Source organism: Dendrobates tinctorius, unplaced genomic scaffold (assembly GCF_039654945.1).
Source record: "Dendrobates tinctorius isolate UK_male_01 unplaced genomic scaffold, ASM3965494v1 ptg000116l, whole genome shotgun sequence".
NCBI classification, from domain to species: Eukaryota; Metazoa; Chordata; class Amphibia; order Anura; family Dendrobatidae; genus Dendrobates; species Dendrobates tinctorius.
The window spans coordinates 40,044,836-40,064,118 of NW_027361784.1; the positions used below are offsets into that span (position 1 = coordinate 40,044,836).

The window sequence follows — 19,283 nt, forward strand, 5'->3', positions numbered from 1 at the left end:
AATAGCAGCCCGCAGCCACCCTGAAAAGGCACATCTATTAGATGCGCCAATTTTGGCGCTTTGCCCGGCTCTTCCCACTTGCCCTGTAGCGATGGCAAGTGGGGTTCATATTTGTGGGATTGATGTCACCTTTGTATTGTTCGGTGACATCAAGCCCACGGATTACTAATGGAGAGGCGTCTATATGACACTTTTCCATTACTTATCCTATAGTTATATGGTAAATAAAGACACAGCCAGAATAAAGTCCTTTATTTATTTAGTCTTATTTATTAGAAATAAGACTAAACACAGTTTTCCATTTTATTTAAAAATAATAAACATAGTTAGGTGAGTATAACGCCTATTCCATGAAGCCCTCCTTCTCCTGTAATAAAACTAAAACAAAAAACATTATCCCTCACCTGTCTTTCATTCTGTCTCACACCACGCCAAGGAGGCTGTGTACCAGGACCTAAAGTGCAGAGCTAAAAAATGTGTAAACAATAGTACGATAGTTGCCTGAGTTGTTACCTGAGACTCTGTGGTGCCACCTGCCCCAATGCGCGTTTTGGCGCCGTGCCTTCTTCCTTTTGTCACATCCCTAGCTATTTTCAGTTATCATTTTTGTCTTCGATAAAGCTTTATATTTTTTACTTATTGGTTCTTTTTTTGTGCTTTCCTTTATATGAATTCTCTTAATAGCCAGTAAAGCCTAAGTAAGCATATGCCCCTAGCCTTTGGCTTTCCTTCTGCTGGTTACAAAAATTATCCATGTACAGTAAACTGCACACACTGAACTAATTGTATTTATAACTGACATCTATATATCCATCTATTCTATATGGATTTACTGTATGTAATCCATCTCTTATATCCTGTCGGCCCCTGCAGTGATTTTACAGTATGGGGCTGCTGAATTGTCGGCTTTTCCTGCACTTTTACTGAATGTTACTGACTTTTTCCGATTTTAAGAAGAATGGTCGTGTTGCCGATCACGAATCCGAATGCACCATATTAGTGCCGAATTTATGTTTGGCGATCGTTTTCCGAACAAATTTGCTCATCTCTACAAGAGACAGGATAAGACCGTCCAATTGGTTACACCTTCTAGCAGTAGGATGGCTTGTAAGTTATTTGATCAAAATAGTGTTGACCAAGTACTCTGTTATATACATGTACATTTTACTTATTTATTTAATATATGGCATTTGCAAATTTATTTTTTTTTCTTTTTGGGTTTTGTCTATAAGTGGAAGCAGTGCTAATTCCGTAGCTGATAATTGGCAATAGTGGAGCTGTTCTGGAGTCTTTTGTTATGTCACTGCCTTAAATACATAAATTAATTCTAAAAAAAATAATCATAATCATTACAATAATTAAATAATTAATGATTTGGCAAATCTAAGCTGATTTAAAATATCTCCATACAGGACCATGGTACGTAACCGGCTTTTAATGTGTGATCTATGTAGGGAAAAATGTAAATGTGATCTCATAAGGGATACCAGGGGTTGACTCTGTGGGCTGTGTGAAAGAGACTTATCTGCCATAACAGACACAGTTGGGGAAAAAAATGGAAATAGATGAAACCATAAAAATATTGTGAGCTTTAAACTTAAACCATATCATACCCCATGTACAGTGCGCTAGCGTGCAATGTTTACATGGTTACAGTTGTAGACACAGGAGGGCATAAAAATGAATGATTCAAGGTCGGAACATTTTATGTACTTCTACAGAATGCAAAAACTCATTGGTGAATGCCTGGTTGTCCTTGAGGCGTCGAGTCAACTTACAAAGTTACTTGAGATTATTATTCTCTTTTTAAAAAAAGATGAAAATAGGAAAAAAAAAGCTGAAAAAGAATAAGGACCTGAGCAACATTGTCAAGTGACAAATTGTGATGGGTAGAGGACTGGGTTAGAACGTCTCCAAAATGCCATGTCTTGTGGAGTGTGCCTGGTATGTAATGGTTAGCATCTTCCAAAAATGGTCCAAGGATAGACAAGTCATGAGCCAACGGCTGGCCATCGGGCTTACAGATGCATGTAAGGTGCTTTATACTAGGGAATTTGGCACAACGCAGAGGAGCTACAGAACACTGGAACTAAATGGAGGCACATAGACTTCTATGTCTATGGTGCAACTAAGGACTTGTAAGGAGCCTAGTGGAGACCTTAGTAAAATGTTTATCTTGCACAATGTTGAGAATTTTTAGTGAAACAGGTTGTATCTTTCGTAGGTAGTCGTATATGTGGCAAAGAAAATGAGGGCAAATATAGAACCAAACTCTGAGGCTCCAATTAATCAATGTTCTGATTGAAATGTTACAAATATTTGGCAGTGGCACATTCATTTTTTGACTTTTAGCTTTTTTATGTCAGTTTCTGCCAGCTCCGTGAACCTTTTGGAAAGTGGTGAAAACTTAGCATTAGAGGGCATGGTCAAGTGCCACCTGAAGGATTCAATATAAGTTACCCTAAAAAAATGTCTTAAATTATGACAGGATTGTACTTCAGTCTCTAACTGGAGTACATTTTTTTTTTTTTGCAATGGACAACGAGCAGCTCAAATGTGCCAAATTGATTAAAATGCGGAAGCCACTTAGAAAATTTGGTGCATCTTACGCCAATGCACATCCCATCTAGACCGATGCTCATCTGTCTTGATGATTAGAGGTCTGAGTGTAGAAGACAAGTTCTCCTGAAATAATTGATGGTCATCTGTCCATCAAATCAGCATGGAGAAATTGTAAAAAAAATAATTAAATTTTAGTTCCTCATTATTTATCCAATGAAGGTCAAAAACACAGGGTATGGGGCCGATTGCACAATGAAAAATAAAAAAATTTTCCTTACGCCAAGTAACGATCAGACTGAACTAATCTTCTCATCAGTCAGCCATGCATATGTACAGTATAGCCAAGCTTTTGGGTCTCTGACCCTTTTTTATATCTTAATTGGTGGTCGCTCTGGCTCACAAATATCCTCTGTTGTTTAGTAAAGTGTTCATAGTACAAGAAATATTTTTGTTTTTTCTTATAATTCATCTTCTATTGAAAGGTTGTCACGAAAAAAACAACCCCCTTTCAAAAAGCATCCACCGATAAATTTGACAGATCATTTTCTGTCCCATTAACCCAGACACGGAGCTGATTTTGCCAAGGAAATATATGGCTGGCCAGTAGAGTTGGGAGGATCAGTTCTCGGGATTCCAGTACATCATCCGGGTCAGTAGTCCATGGCTGGTGGATGATTGGCTTGCACATCTCTTACCCTCCGGGATCCCAGTGTGGATTTTGATTAACGGGGCGTCATCTGTGTGTCACACCGCAATGATTTCATGCCAGCCCATCTAATCAAAAGTGGCGCTGGTGATTCCGGAAGAGATAAGATTCATGAGCTTCAGTCATTCTGAAATAGTCAATGGTCTGGAGTCTCACAAAGCGATTTGCCTTATTCTACTAACCTAATTTTTTCCCAATGTTTTTGTGGATTTCCTCCCTCGCTCCAAAGACATTAGATTATGAGCCCCAGTAGGGCCATTGAGGAAAACGTCTGTAAAGACTTGCAGAATATTGTAAGATTTAAGTAAGCAAAATAAATAAATACTGTAATAGTAGGTAAGACACCATTATTTGTCTACAGCTCCTACACAAACAGTCTGAAAATAAAATCTACGTCTGTAGTTAAATTTTCATTGAGCGATAAATAATGTCTCTTTATAGACAAAAAATACTAATTTTTAATAATAATACTAATATTTTTAATTTTTTTCTACAGTTTAGATAAAAAAATTTGTAAACAGTTTTTTTTAACTGTGATTCCTCTGTTAGGATATGTTCCCCCCTTCGTTTTTGCAGAATCTTTCCCATGATTTTTGTTTTGTTTTGTTTTGTTTTTGCAGCATTTTTTTGTACCAGTAAAGTGACATTTTTAAAATTTCATGTAATGTTTTTAAACAATGAGATAAATAATTTGCACACTGTGATCTATCTAGACTGATGATAATATAATATTAAAGTAATACATAAATTTATCAAAAATAGTAACATACCTGTATATACTCGTGTATAAGCCGACCCGAGTGTAAACCGACCCCCCTAATTTTGCCACAAAAAACTGGGAAAACGTATTGTCTCGAGTATAAGCCTAGGGTGGAAAATGCAGCAGCTACTGGTAAATTTCAAAAATAAAAATAAATGCCAATAAAAGTAAAATTAATTGAGACATCAGTAGTTTAAATGTTTTTGAATATCCTTATTGAATCAGGAGCCCCATATAATGCTCCATACAGTTCATGATGGGCCCAATAAGATGCTCCATACAAAATACACCCCATATAATGCTGCACAAAAGTTAATAATGACCCCATAAGATGCTCCATAGAATAATATACACCATATGCTGCTCCATAAAGGTTATGGTCCCATAAGATGTTCCATAGATTATGCCCCATAAAATGTTCCATAGATTATGCCCCATAAAGTGCTCCATAGATTATGCCCCCATAAGATGCTCCATAGACTAGGCCCCATATGATTTTCCATAGACTATGCCTCATATGCTGCTCCATAGATTATGCCCCATATGCTGCCCCATACGATGCTCCATAGATTATGCCCCATAGGCTGCCCCATATGATGCTCCATAGATTATGCCCCATATGATGCTCCATAGATTATGCCCATATGCTGCCCCATATGATGCTCCATAGATTATGCCCCCATAAGATACTCCATTAAATAGGCCCCATATGCTGCTGCTGCCAAAAAATGACATACTCACCTCTTGTCGCTGAAGGGCCAGGTGCCAGTGTCCTGAGCAGGCAGGGACTCCGGTGCGCTATGGGGGATTGGTGCCAGTGTCACCACTAGCTCAGGGCCCCGGTACCTGAGAGTTTCACCTGTCACTGCTCCACCGCTGTGCACCGCTCTGTCTTCCGGGTCCCTCTGTCAGTGACTGTCGAGGCATAGTGCACGGCGTGCACTAACTACGTCATGGCACCGTCTCACCTGAACATCACAGTCAGAGGACGTGGAGGACAGAGAGGTGCGCAGCGGTGGAACGGGGACAGGTGAATATCGCATATACTTACCCCCTCCTGGCATGATCTCTGCAGCCCCGCTTCTCCCACTGTCTCCGGCAGTTATTCCATCCTTCAGCAGTCATGTGGTACCACTCATTAAAGTCATTAATATGCACATATTCAAGACTTTAATGAGCGGTACCTCGTGACCACTGAAGGAAGGTGCCTGAGACCATGGGAGAAGCAGGGGGGCTGCAGACACTTGCCAGGGAGGTAAATATGATCTGAAGACCCACCGACCACCTGGTGTATATGGCTCACGTATAAGCCGAGGGGGGGGGGGCTTTCAGCCCCAAAAAATGGGCTGAAAATCTCAGCTTATACGCAAGTATATACAGTAAGTTAAAACCCCAAATCTTCATCCATTGGGTTTTACTTCTCGTCTACTTTGACCGTAGATGTTACATTGAATATTTAGAGCATGTTTTATTGATTTATGCCTGGGAGTCCGAGGAGAACACAACCTGCGTAATGCATGAAGCTTGTTTCTCTTAAGTAATGTTAGAATAAACTATAAGAAATGGAAGTTTCATCCAAATACAATGTTGGCGAGTGAAATTGAAATGTCGAGTTCAAGTCTCGTGTTGACATTTATAAATGTTCTGTAGTACAAAACAGGGGGGAAAGAGCGTTTCCATTTCTTAATGCTGTTCTGCGTTTACTCCTGCATGCATAGGATTACAATGATGAAATCAGACAAGCACAGCTGCAAGAACTTACCTACTTAAATGGCGGCTCTGAAAATGACGAAGTCCCAGTAGTCCGCGGCAAGCAGTCAGTCCGTGCACGGGGAACACAAGTGACAGCACTATCTAGGTAGGCGTTGGACTGTGGAAATAATAAGCACAGGCAAATGTATTGGCAGCCTACTGATAATATGAAAGTATTTTTTTTATCCTTATATTTTGCCTCAATATATCCCTCGATGTCCAGTGAACAAAAAACTAACAAGCATCATGTCATGATACTCTGTCTTGAGATGTTTATCCTATGTGTCTCTTTGTGGCCATCCATTGGTTGTGATGTGAATTGCAACCTGCTAAGGGTTTGGCTGGCATCTTGGGATAATGTATTGAATTTCTGTATTTTTTTACTGGAGTAGTGATGGTAAGAATGGAATCTGCAAACCCTATATACCCTGTGTAATCATAAACGGAGGAAGCTAAGGCGTTTTCCTCAGGCTGTAGTTAATACTAATTAACTACTAATTGACGTTAAAGGTGTTGTCCATTACTTGGACAACCTCTTCTCAATTCTTATGTTTCCCTCTAGTAAAATAATTTTCGAGACTACTCAAGTCTTTTCATCAGGCATAGACTAATACAAAATTTGAAGAATCACATATTTATACACAACACAGCACAGAAAGAAATAATGCAATAGATAAGACAAGTGACGTGAAGCTGAACTATCGCCTCACAACAAGAGAAAAAAGAATGGATCTACTTGTGGCCAAACATTTTTGTATCCCTGATTACAGCACCATGAACATGAAATTACTTGTATTAAAAGGTAACTTCAAATCTCAGAGAGACAGAAGGGTCTGGGAGTACAAACTCATGACAACCTTTGACATAGTGCAGGAATGAATGTGTCTCATGGATTTATGTCTTTTTACATCAATTAAGGAATTTGCTCTTCAGAACTTCTGGGGGCATCACAACACAGAACTAGACCCCCAATCAGAGAACAATAAAACTTTCACACTCCTTATCTATGAACTGTTCCAATATTTATGGCCACAACTGTTTATCACTCTCCCATAATGATAGTTCTGCTTCACGTCACTTGTCTTATCTATTGCATCATTTGTGTCTGTTCTGTGTTGTACATAAATATGAGATTATTTCAGATTTTGTATTTGTCTATGCCTGATGAACAGACATGACTAGTCTCAAAAGCTTGCAACTTGTCGCCTTCTTTTCAGTTAGCTATTAAAAGGTATCAACCACTGAGGACTCTCAAATCTCAATATTTTTCTATCTACTGGCTAACACGGTACAAAGATATATACCTTTCCTATCCCAAAAGAATAGGAAACACTGGCAAACTGCTTCAAAAATATGAACAATTCATTCCTTAATATCTTCCTTTCCTTTTGTCTCATTTTGCCTGATACAATTACTTGTGAGAAACAAGTAAATAAATCAGTTTGTGTCTCGGGACCTTAGCCAGGTCTTGCTCTTTCTCACTGTCCTATGTGTGACTTTAGGACAACCGGCTGCAGCAGGAGCCTCCCCCCCCTGTCTATTTGCAATAGGACAGAAGACTGTTAAGTCCTGTCCCTTAAACCCCTTGGCTAAGCTCCTCCAGCCCTGCCAGTCAGTAGCTGAAAATGAAAAGAAACTGCAGGAAATGAACCCATGCATTCCCTGCAGTATTTGTTTTCATATATTATTTTCTTCTAATTACTTTTATTATTTATTCCTTTTTTTAGTAATAAAATGATTGAAATGGATATTCCTTTTTATTTAAACATATATTTTAGTATTGTGAATGTTATTCAATCACAAAGCAGTAGGCAGAGCTGAAGTTGGGCTGTTTTTTGACCGACGGCAAAAGTCCAGTTTCCTTTCTTTGACTGGTTTACCACTCGATGTAGACACCCGGGTTGCTTCCTTGATGTATACTTCTGCATATGTGTAGAGAGCCAGTAAACTTGCAACTCCTATTGTTACAGGGGTCGTGGAGGAGTACCACCATCATCAGTAGGGGTACCAAGAGGAGCTCCAGCGCCTAGAGGTGTAACCCCAGCAAGGGTACCATCCACAAGAGCCAGAGGACTCCTCGCCTCAAGAGCAAGGGGAATACCCCATCCAGCGGGTTATCGACCACCTCCACCAGCACAGGACACTTACGGAGAATATGTGAGTATTACACTAATTGTAGCATTTTTAAAGGGAATCTGTCACCCCATTTTTGGCCTATAAGCTGCAGCCACCAACATCAGGGGCTTATCTATAGCATTTTGTAATGATGTAGATAAGCCCCCGATGTAACCTGAAAGATAAGAAAAACGAGTTAGTTTATACTCACCCGGGGGTCCTGTCCGGTCCGATGGGTGTCTTGGTCTGGGTCCGGGTCCGGCACCTCCCATCTTCTAGCCATGACCTCCTCCTTCTTCTGCTGCGGCTCCTGTTATGAATGAGTCACTGAGGAGGATGGCAGGAACAGGCTAAGCCACCAGAAAACCAGAGAGGTAGGTAACTAAGCGGATTGCAGACCCCTGATCCTATCCACACAACTAGCAGTAGCCATGGAGCGTACCTACGATGCCCTAGACACCTCGGCACAGCCGGAGAGCTAACTAAGCCTAAAGCAAGAAAGGTGAAATCTAAACTGCCCCGGAGCAGACCCCAAAGGAATAGACAGCCCCCAAGCATATATTGTCAGTGAGACAAGATGAAACACAAACGCAGGCAGAAAAATAGACTGAGCAAATGATGGGGCCAAACTGACTAGACAGGATAGGAAAGGAAAGACACTGTCTGCAATCATGCAAAAAACCCTGAAAAATCCAACACATCTGATGTACAAAAAACACTGAAGTCACACGACTTCGCCCCGACTATATCAGCACTCCGGTATTAACTGGAAGCAAAGCAAAAGAGATCAATATAACGAGACTGAACAAACTGACACAAGCAGTAACATATGGAGCGGTGGTCCAGCACAGCCCCCAGCAGGAGCAAGCTGACCCACACAAAGCAGAGATAGACAAAACCAGATCAGATGCAAAGGATTAGCAAATGAATCACTTAGCTGAATAATGCAGGAACAGGGCAGGAGACATCAGACCTCTGAATGCACTGGAAAGCAATCACCAGCAAGGATTGCAGGAAGTCTGCAGACTTAAATACTCTAATCCGTAACCCCAGATCTCCAATCGTCATCATCATTATCAGGTAGCAGACTTCTGTCAATCTGGCCAGCTCCACTACCTCCAGTAACCACCGGAGGGAGCAGAGGGAGCTTCGGCTCAGAAGTTTGAGCCAGGGAATTCACAACAGGCTCCTGCGCAGGGGTACTTTATCTGCCCTGTTGAGGGCAGAGTAAAGTACTGCAGTGCGCAGGCGACGGATCTCTCTGAACTTTACCGGCACCTGTGCACTGCAGTACTTTACTCTGCCCTCAATAGGGCAGATAAAGTACGCCTGCACAGGAGCCGCGGCAGAACTAAGAAGGAGGACGTCATCGTATGAAGATGGGAGGCGCCGGACCGCAACACCCACCGCACCCGACCGTGCCCCCTGGTGAGTGTAATCTAACTCGTTTTTCTTACCTTTCAGGTTACATCAGGGGCTTATCTACAGCATTACAGAATGCTGTAGATAAGCCCCTGATGGCAGTGCCGGCAGCTGATAGGGCTAAAAATAGGCGGCAGATTCCCTTTAATACTCCATGTTGAGGAATAAATCACTGTGATAAATCCTACTAATCAATGTACTATAGCTGCCATCACGCAGGTAAATATTTTCTGCGCTGTGTAAATGATACGATTAGTCAAGCAAAAGTTCTTCCAAAATATCCTCAAGTCACATTTTCGAGCCTTAGCTGACTACATCCAGTATCTCACTTTCCGAATCTGATCGTGAATGCTAACAAATGCTAAGTTATGGAGACTTCAGGCAATGTTCACTGGGAAAGTATGCAAATGGACCTCCTCTAAAGTGGAAAAAGCTGCCTCTAAAGTGCCATTTACAAGGCTAACCTGTCAATCAATTCCTAATTCCGGAGAGTCTAAGAACATGACTTGAGTAACTGCAGAAGCCTCAAACAGCGAAACCATATCCCTGCTGTGTGCTAATGAGGCCCAAAAGACCAAAACGTATTGCCCACAAATGGATATCTGATATCTCCGTTTGACTAAAACTCAGATTGCATTTGGAGACTCTTTCTAGAGAGATGCAAAAATAGAGCAACTAGTTTTGGTATTTTTTTTTGGGAGGGGGTTTAATCAACCAGATACAAAAATATAAGAAAATTAGTGCCATAATTAAATACACAAACATATTCTTGGGTATAATTCTGAAAAGTTAACCCCAAGCTATCTATCTATTTCTCAGAGTCTGTATATTATGCCGAGGAATGGATTTGTTTAGCCTGTTTACTTGCCTTTCCGCGGATCTAAAATAGCCTCTATTTTACTCACCGTACGGCACCTCGGGAGATGACTCACACTGTGTAACTTCTTATTAGGCATGCTGAGGGATATCGAAACCACTGGTTACAGACTATTATAGATGCAGCTTACAAGCTTGTTTTCCCAGCTTAGGAGTGGAGTTTTCACTTTTGTGCGTGATTTCACAACCTACATAACGTTCGATAAATATTTAGAATAATTGCAATTTTGCAACATTTCGAATCGATTTTCCTTTCAAAAATAAAAGTAAAAATAAAAATTTAATTGTTAAGAGATTAAAAATGAAATAACACTGAAAATGGTAAAAAAAAAACAAAAAACGGCAACTGCAGAAAAATAAAACGAGCCAAAAAAATTAATATAAAGTAATACATAACATAGTATCTGGATTACAAGAGAGTTAGAGACAGCTGTACTGGTAACATTATTGTTTTAGCATTTTTAATTTTTCTTGAATTTCTCTAAAAAGAAATATTTCGGCACAAAATGACTGGTCAAACCAAGCGGAGACTCTCAGTGAACTCTTGGTGTGACCATGAAGTTCAGTGAACTTTCCCACCTACTTTTGCATCTCTCCGTCAATCAAGTAGGAGAGTGTGGGTGACAAGTAGGTTAGATGCGGCAGCAAACTTTTCGGCCACACCAATGGTATACCGAGCATCGGTGCTTGGCTTAAACAGTTATTTTGTGCTGACATATTGCCTTATGGCAAATTTGAGAAATGGTATGGGTGGACACTAGAGTTGAGCGACTTTGGTCGGATCGGGTTTCATGAAACAAAATTTGTTTCAGATGAAACTGGTCCGACTAGGGCAAAAAAAGTCGGCGTTTCGTCCGAAACCCGATCCCAATGCAAGTCAATGGGGATTAAAAGTCGGCATTGAGTGGATGAATGTTATCCGCTCAATGCCGACTTTTATTTCACATTGACTTGCATTGGGGTCGGGTTTCGGACGAAACTCCGACTTTTTTTGCCCTAGTCGGACCAGTTTCATCTGAAACAAATTTTGTTTCATGAAACCCGATCCGACCAAAGTTGCTCAACTCTAGTGGATACATTTGTCTAGATAATTGTCTATATCGGCCTCCATATGCTAATTAATATTCAAAGTGTCTTCATTTAAGGCTGGTCATCTTATGCCGCTCATCTTGGGATACGTTAAGCTCAGCTGGTAAGGAAGGACACATATGTGCACTAAAATATGACAAATACAGCTTTCACTTATGCTCCAGTAGCATATTTAGTCTAGTAGCAATGACGGAGACCCCCTAATGGAGCTGGGTCACAGCATCCCCATTATGACATTAATTGGGTTATTCTCAGACAAAACATTTATCAAATGTCCATGCGATAGGTGATAAATGTATGATCAATGGGAATCTAATAGATGGAATCCCCACCGATCCCAAGCCTCATCATCCAAAGCCACATCAATTACTCCTCACTGAGTCAATCATAATGGTGGCACTTCATTCAAAGTCAATAAGGTTGACCGAGACTGTACAGTAAAGGTCAACTCTTCTCTGAAGAGACTGCAAGTTGACGCTCATTGGCTTTTTTTAGGTGTGGATTCAGTAGGCGGAATTAGTGATTTCAGCAAAATTACTTTAATTCAGCATCCACCAATTAAGCACTGGAGCCATACAAATTTTTAAGGCAATTCGACCAATGCAAATATATCTCTCGTGCCACCTGTAGATGGCTACCTTGTAAGTCAATGACCAACCCATTACCGAGCCTTGAAACATACGTATTGATAGGCATCCATCTGTATCTGTAGACCACATTGATTTGGAATTGTTGCCCCTTATCCGTAATACGAGAGATGTCCCGAGAACTCCTAGTTTGCTATATGTGATGGCTTTGGTTCAGTTCTTTGAAAATACGAGGAGTTCCTTCTTGGTAACTTAGCACTTTCCAAGAGCTCTGGTTTATTTAAAGTGAGATTCCTGCAGTATGTTGATAAGATATGGTAAAATCTCGCCAAGTTTGCTGGTTTTATATTACCGTGAGGACTTTACGTGGCAAAATCCATGCAGAGAATCCACAACTAGTAACCCCAATGCACATGTAGGCTAAAGGAGCATTCAGGGTTAAAAAGAAAAAGATTTAAAGGGGTTGTCTGGGACTTCAGTATTGATAGTCTATTCTTAGAATAGGTCATCAGTGATTGGTCAGGGTACGACACCTGGCATTCCTTCCGATCAGCTGTTCCCGGTGTTGGCATCAGCCAGGACTGCTCACTTATGGAGCTGCACAGTTCTGTCTACTGTTTAATGTCCATGGCTGGGTACTGTACATCCACTACCTATTCAAATCAGTAGGGGGCAGATGTGCAGTACTCAGCTGTGGCCACTATTTTGACAACGGACGTGCACTTTGCAGCACCGTATCTAAGCAGTTCTAGGCACCAACAACACTGACGACATTGCACCCCCACCAATCCGACATTGATGACCTATCCTGAGGATAGGCCATCAGTGTTAAAGTCACAGGCAACCCCTTTAAATTTCTTAAAGGGGTTTTCCATTTTCAGCAAAGTTGGCTTTCGAACACATGGAGGCACGTAAAATAACAAAACCAGATGGTACTCATCCTCCCCCACTTCAGCCGCATCTTTCCGACTCTATCCTCTTCTATATTTTGGCTACAGTGATGACATCATGTTGACTGCGCACATCACCATTGCAGCCAATCTCAGCAGCTCTACAGATGTCGATGGCACGTCCACATGTCAATGCTACAGCCAAAAACAAGAGACCGGTGGAGCATCAGACATCTGTCACTGTAACGGGGATGCCACATGAGCAAATTGCAAAAATTGGCACATCGACACAGACCATCATGCAAGGGGACCAAACGGTGGCAGAACTCTAAAAAAAATTTTTTAACTCATTTTTTTTTCTTTTTAATTCCTTTGAAATCCTTGTATGCATTTCACAATAACCTACAACATACACAAAGTACATAAAAAAGTAACAGCAACACAATCTCTGCTCTTCCGCACCAGAACTTTTGCTAACTTTCTAATTCCTTCAGCTTTCCATTAGTAAGTCCGTCTTTCCCACGGTGTGTTGGTTTTTTTTTTTCGTGTTCCTTTTTTGAGTTCCGCCATGAGCGGTATTCCTAAGAAGGTCACGGTAATAAACAAGAAACTCAATGTCTACAGGGAGTTGTTACATCTGAATGGAGAATGAAGGAAATGAAAAAGACTCCTTTGTTACACACAGTTTTTGTGGAAGTTTGGCTCTGAAGTGAAGCAACGGCAGCCGTTGATGGCAGTCAATACATTTCATGCCGGGGAATAGATTTAGGGTGTTCAGAGTTAACAGCCGCGTCTGGGCTACGGTGGCCCAAAAGGGGGAAAAAAGGCACACATATTATAAATGGTACTTGGGACCCAGTTATAAAATGTTCCGTAAAGTTTTCATAAGTCTCTAATTTCTTGACATTCCATAAATATCTATTTTATTAATTTCAGGATTACGATGACGGCTACGGAACGGCATACGATGAGCAAAGCTATGATTCTTACGATAACAACTATAACTCACAAGTACAGAGGTAAGCGGAGCCGCGGACGCGCTGTTCTAGCATTTCCTGATGAGTGCGCGGTTTTGGGTTATGGAGGTATTTGTTTTCAATAACCGTTTCTTTGCGAGCGTTGACGTTCATTATCATAATGAGAACATATTCCAACCTGCTTTCCGAGCACTTTCCCTTATAGCTCTGGCGCTCTTGGGACGCTTCTTAGCTATTGAACTGTGGCATTCATTGGAAGAAAAAGCTGTCGAGAGTTAGAAAACAGATTCTCCCTGTTAGCTCTTTTTTTTTTTTCTTCCATAAAATTGGCTCATGTTTGGTTAGATAAAAATCAACAAATAAAGGAACAGTAAACCTCAAAAAGGAGGAGAGGAATGTTACAGTATTTGTCGGCATACACCTTACCCATCACTTAATTCATGGACCTCTATAGTTTGATGTCTTTGCCTGTGTGGATTGGATGGGTTGTTACCGACATCTGGTGAGAGAATTTCATGTCAGTAGCACCTTTAGAAATAGATTCACTTCGAAACTAGGTGACGTTTTTCAATACTTCTAAAAAATGCCTAAGGAATAGTGATGCGCGAACGTGCTCGGATACGGTATTATCTGAGCATGCCCGGTTGCTAACCGAGTGTCTTCGGTGTGCTCAAATAATAAGTTTGAGTCCCTGTGGCGGAATGTCTATCGGCCATGAAGGTCATGTAGGGATTGCCTAACAAGCAGGGAATCCGAGCATGTGTTGCAGCTGTCAACCAGCCACAAGACATGCAGGCGCGGAGGCTCAAGCGTATTTTTCAAGCACGCCGAACACATTCGGTTAACTTATTCGAGTACGTTCGCTCATCACTATTATGGAAGTCTAGGATGCCTAGTGCCTAGGGTATAAACCGCCAGGGTCTACATTTACGAATAATCTACGACATCGTATTCCCCGAACACGGTGTATCTACAGGACAATACATTGAAATGTCAACTCATCTTGTGATTTTTTTTAACATATGTTTTTGAATGTAAATTAGCCCATAACAAAAATTTGTAAACTTTTTCCTGAATAGTTTCGAGACATTAGAGGTTTGTTGTACAGTGTGTTTTGTGTTTCATGCCACTCACTTGTACTAAAGAAAGTTGTTCTTTCTTCTGTTACCTGTGAAAAATGGGTTGACCATCTTTGGAGACAATATTTATTGTTACTTATATGTGTGGAATTGGGGCTAAAATCCCTTTTTGCAATTAGGTTTTCATTATGAGTTTTGCATCATTTACCTTCTATAGCCACTGCATTACACTGTCTAGCTGCAAAAATAAATCATTTACTAATTTTGTATACTGAACCAAAGTTACATTGTGTATTATTCGTCAGAGATGCCTTCACTATTATCACTGTGTACATACATTACATTACTGATCCTGAGTTACATCCTGTATTATACCCCAGAGCTGCACTCACTATTCTGCTGGTGCAGTCACTGTGTACATACATTTCATTACTGATCCTGAGTTACATCCTGTATTATACCCAAGAGCTGCACTCACTATTCTGCTGGTGCAGTCACTGTGTACATACATTTCATTACTGATCCTGAGTTACATCCTGTATTATACTCCAGAGCTGCACTCACTATTCTGCTGGTGCAGTCACTGTGTAAATACATTTCATTACTGATCCTGAGTTACATCCTGTATTATACCCCAGAGCTGCACTCACTATTCTGCTGGTGCAGTCACTGTGTACATACATTACTGATCCTGAGTTACATCCTGTATTATACCCCAGAGCTGCACTCACTATTCTGCTGGTGCACTCACTGTGTACATACATTTCATTACTGATCCTGAGTTACATCCTGTATTATACCCCAGAGCTGCACTCACTATTCTGCTGGTGCAGTCACTGTGTACATACATTACATTACTGATCCGGAGTTACATCCTGTATTGTACTCCAGAGCTGCACTCACTATTTTGCTGGTGCAGTCACTGTGTACTGATCCGGAGTTACATCCTGTATTATACTCCAGAGCTGCACTCACTATTCTGCTGGTGCAGTCACTGTGTACATACATTACATTACTGATTCGGAGTTACATCCTGTATTGTACTCCAGAGCTGCACTCACTATTCTGCTGGTGCAGTCACTGTGTACTTTCATTGCATTACTTATCCTGAGTTACATCCTGTATTATACCCCAGAGCTGCACTCACTATTCTGCTGGTGCAGTCACTGTGTACTTTCATTGCATTACTTATCCTGAGTTACATCCTGTATTATACTCCAGAGCTGCACTCACTATTCTTCTGGTGGAGTCACTGAGTACATACATTATATTACTGATCCTGAGTTACATCCTGTATTATACCCCAGAGCTGCACTCACTATTCTGCTGGTGCAGTCACTGTGTACATACATTTCATTACTGATCCTGAGTTACATCCTGTATTATACTCCAGAGCTGCACTCACTATTCTGCTGGTGCAGTCACTGTGTACATACATTTCATTACTGATCCTGAGTTACATCCTGTATTATACTCCAGAGCTGCACTCACTATTCTGCTGGTGCAGTCACTGTGTACATACATTTCATTACTGATCCTGAGTTACATCCTGTATTATACCCCAGAGCTGCACTCACTATTCTGCTGGTGCAGTCACTGTGCACATACATTACTGATCCTGAGTTACATCCTGTATTATACCCCAGAGCTGCACTCACTAATCTGCTGGTGCACTCACTGTGAACATACATTTCATTACTGATCCTGAGTTACATCCTGTATTATACCCCAGAGCTGCACTCACTATTCTGCTGGTGCAGTCACTGTGTACATACATTACATTACTGATCCGGAGTTACAACCTGTATTGTACTCCAGAGCTGCACTCACTATTTTGCTGGTGCAGTCACTGTGTACATACATTACATTACTGATCCGGAGTTACATCCTGTATTGTACTCCAGAGCTGCACTCACTATTTTGCTGGTGCAGTCACTGTGTACTGATCCGGAGTTACATCCTGTATTATACTCCAGAGCTGCACTCACTATTCTGCTGGTGCAGTCACTGTGTACATACATTACTGATTCGGAGTTACATCCTGTATTATACTCCAGAGCTGCACTCACTATTCTGCTGGTGCAGTCACTGTGTACTTTCATTGCATTACTTATCCTGAGTTACATCCTGTATTATACTCCAGAGCTGCACTCACTATTCTTCTGGTGGAGTCACTGTGTACATACATTATATTACTGATCCTGAGTTACATCCTGTATTATACCCCAGAGCTGCACTCACTCTTCTGCTGGTGCAGTCACTGTGTACATACATTACATTACTGATCCGGAGTTACATCATGTATTGTACTCCAGAGCTGCACTCACTATTTTGCTGGTGCAGTCACTGTGTACATACATTACATTACTGATCCGGAGTTACATCCTGTATTGTACTCCAGAGCTGCACTCACTATTTTGCTGGTGCAGTCACTGTGTACATACATTTCATTACTGATCCTGAGTTACATCCTGTATTATACCCCAGAGCTGCACTCACTATTCTGCTGGTGCAGTCACTGTGTACATACATTTCATTACTGATCCTGAGTTACATCCTGTATTATACCCCAGAGCTGCACTCACTATTCTGCTGGTGCAGTCACTGTGTACATACATTACTGATCCGGAGTTACATCCTGTATTGTACTCCAGAGCTGCACTCACTATTTTGCTGGTGCAGTCACTGTGTACATACATTACATTACTGATCCGAAGTTACATCCTGTATTGTACTCCAGAGCTGCACTCACTATTTTGCTGGTGCAGTCAATGTGTACATACATTTCATTACTGATCCTGAGTTACATCCTGTATTATACTCCAGAGCTGCACTCACTATTCTGCTGGTGCAGTCACTGTGTACATACATTTCATTACTGATCCTGAGTTACATCCTGTATTATACCCCAGAGCTGCACTCACTATTCTGCTGGTGCAGTCACTGTGTACATACATTACTGATCCTGAGTTACATCCTGTATTATACCCCAGAGCTGCACTCACTATTCTGCTGGTGCACTCACTGTGAACATACATTTCATTACTGATCCTGAGTTACATCCTGTATTATTCCCCAGAGCTGCACTCACTATTCTGCTGGTGCAGTCACTGTGTACATACATTACATTACTGATCCGGAGTTACATCCTGTATTGTACTCCAGAGCTGCACTCACTATTTTGCTGGTGCAGTCACTGTGTACTGATCCGGAGTTACCTCCTGTATTATACTCCAGAGCTGCACTCACTATTCTGCTGGTGCAGTCACTGTGTACTGTGTACATACATTACATTACTGATTCGGAGTTACATCCTATATTGTACTCCAGAGCTGCACTCACTATTCTGCTGGTGCAGTCACTGTGTACTTTCATTGCATTACTTATCCTGAGTTACATCCTGTATTATACCCCAGAGCTGCACTCACTATTCTGCTGGTGCAGTCACTGTGTACTTTCATTGCATTACTTTTCCTGAGTTACATCCTGTATTATACTCCAGAGCTGCACTCACTATTCTTCTGGTGGAGTCACTGTGTACATACATTATGTTACTGATCCTGAGTTACATCCTGTATTATACCCCAGAGCTGCACTCACTATTCTGCTGGTGCAGTCACTGTGTACATACATTTCATTACTGATCCTGAGTTACATCCTGTTTTATACTCCAGAGCTGCACTCACTATTCTGCTGGTGCAGTCACTGTGTACATACATTTCATTACTGATCCTGAGTTACATCCTGTATTATACCCCAGAGCTGCACTCACTATTCTGCTGGTGCAGTCACTGTGTACATACATTACTGATCCTGAGTTATATCCTGTATTATACCCCAGAGCTGCACTCACTATTCTGCTGGTGCACTCACTGTGAACATACATTTCATTACTGATCCTGAGTTACATCCTGTATTATACCCCAGAGCTGCACTCACTATTCTGCTGGTGCAGTCACTGTGTACATACATTACATTACTGATCCGGAGTTACATCCTGTATTGTACTCCAGAGCTGCACTCACTATTTTGCTGGTGCAGTCACTGTGTACATACATTACATTACTGATCCGGAGTTACATCCTGTATTATACTCCAGAGCTGCACTCACTATTCTGCTGGTGCAGTCACTGTGTACATACATTACTGATTCGGAGTTACATCCTGTATTGTACTCCAGAGCTACACTCACTATTCTGCTGGTGCAGTCACTGTGTACATACATTACATTACTGATCCTGAGTTACATCCTGTATTGTACTCCAGAGCTGCACTCACTATTTTGCTGGTGCAGTCACTGTGTACATACATTACTGATCCTGAACTGATCCTGAGTTACATCCTGTATTGTACTCCAGAGCTGCACTCACTATTTTGCTGGTGCAGTCACTGTGTACATACATTACATTACTGATCCGGAGTTACATCCTGTATTATACTCCAGAGCTGCACTCACTATTCTGCTGGT

The 19,283-nt window shown here is 41.2% G+C and overlaps 1 protein-coding gene across 4 annotated transcripts in view; it reads left to right on the plus strand.

Moving 5' to 3' along the window:
* KHDRBS3 (KH RNA binding domain containing, signal transduction associated 3) overlaps positions 1-19,283 on the plus strand; it is a 159,692-nt gene that overhangs the window by 75,668 nt on the left and 64,741 nt on the right. For all 4 annotated transcript variants that reach the window (XM_073590377.1, XM_073590379.1, XM_073590380.1 and 1 more), the window contains 3 exons: positions 5,747-5,886; positions 7,751-7,937; positions 13,696-13,778. In XM_073590377.1, coding sequence (XP_073446478.1) covers positions 5,747-5,886; positions 7,751-7,937; positions 13,696-13,778 — 410 coding nt within the window. The remainder of the gene's footprint in view (positions 1-5,746; positions 5,887-7,750; positions 7,938-13,695; positions 13,779-19,283) is intronic.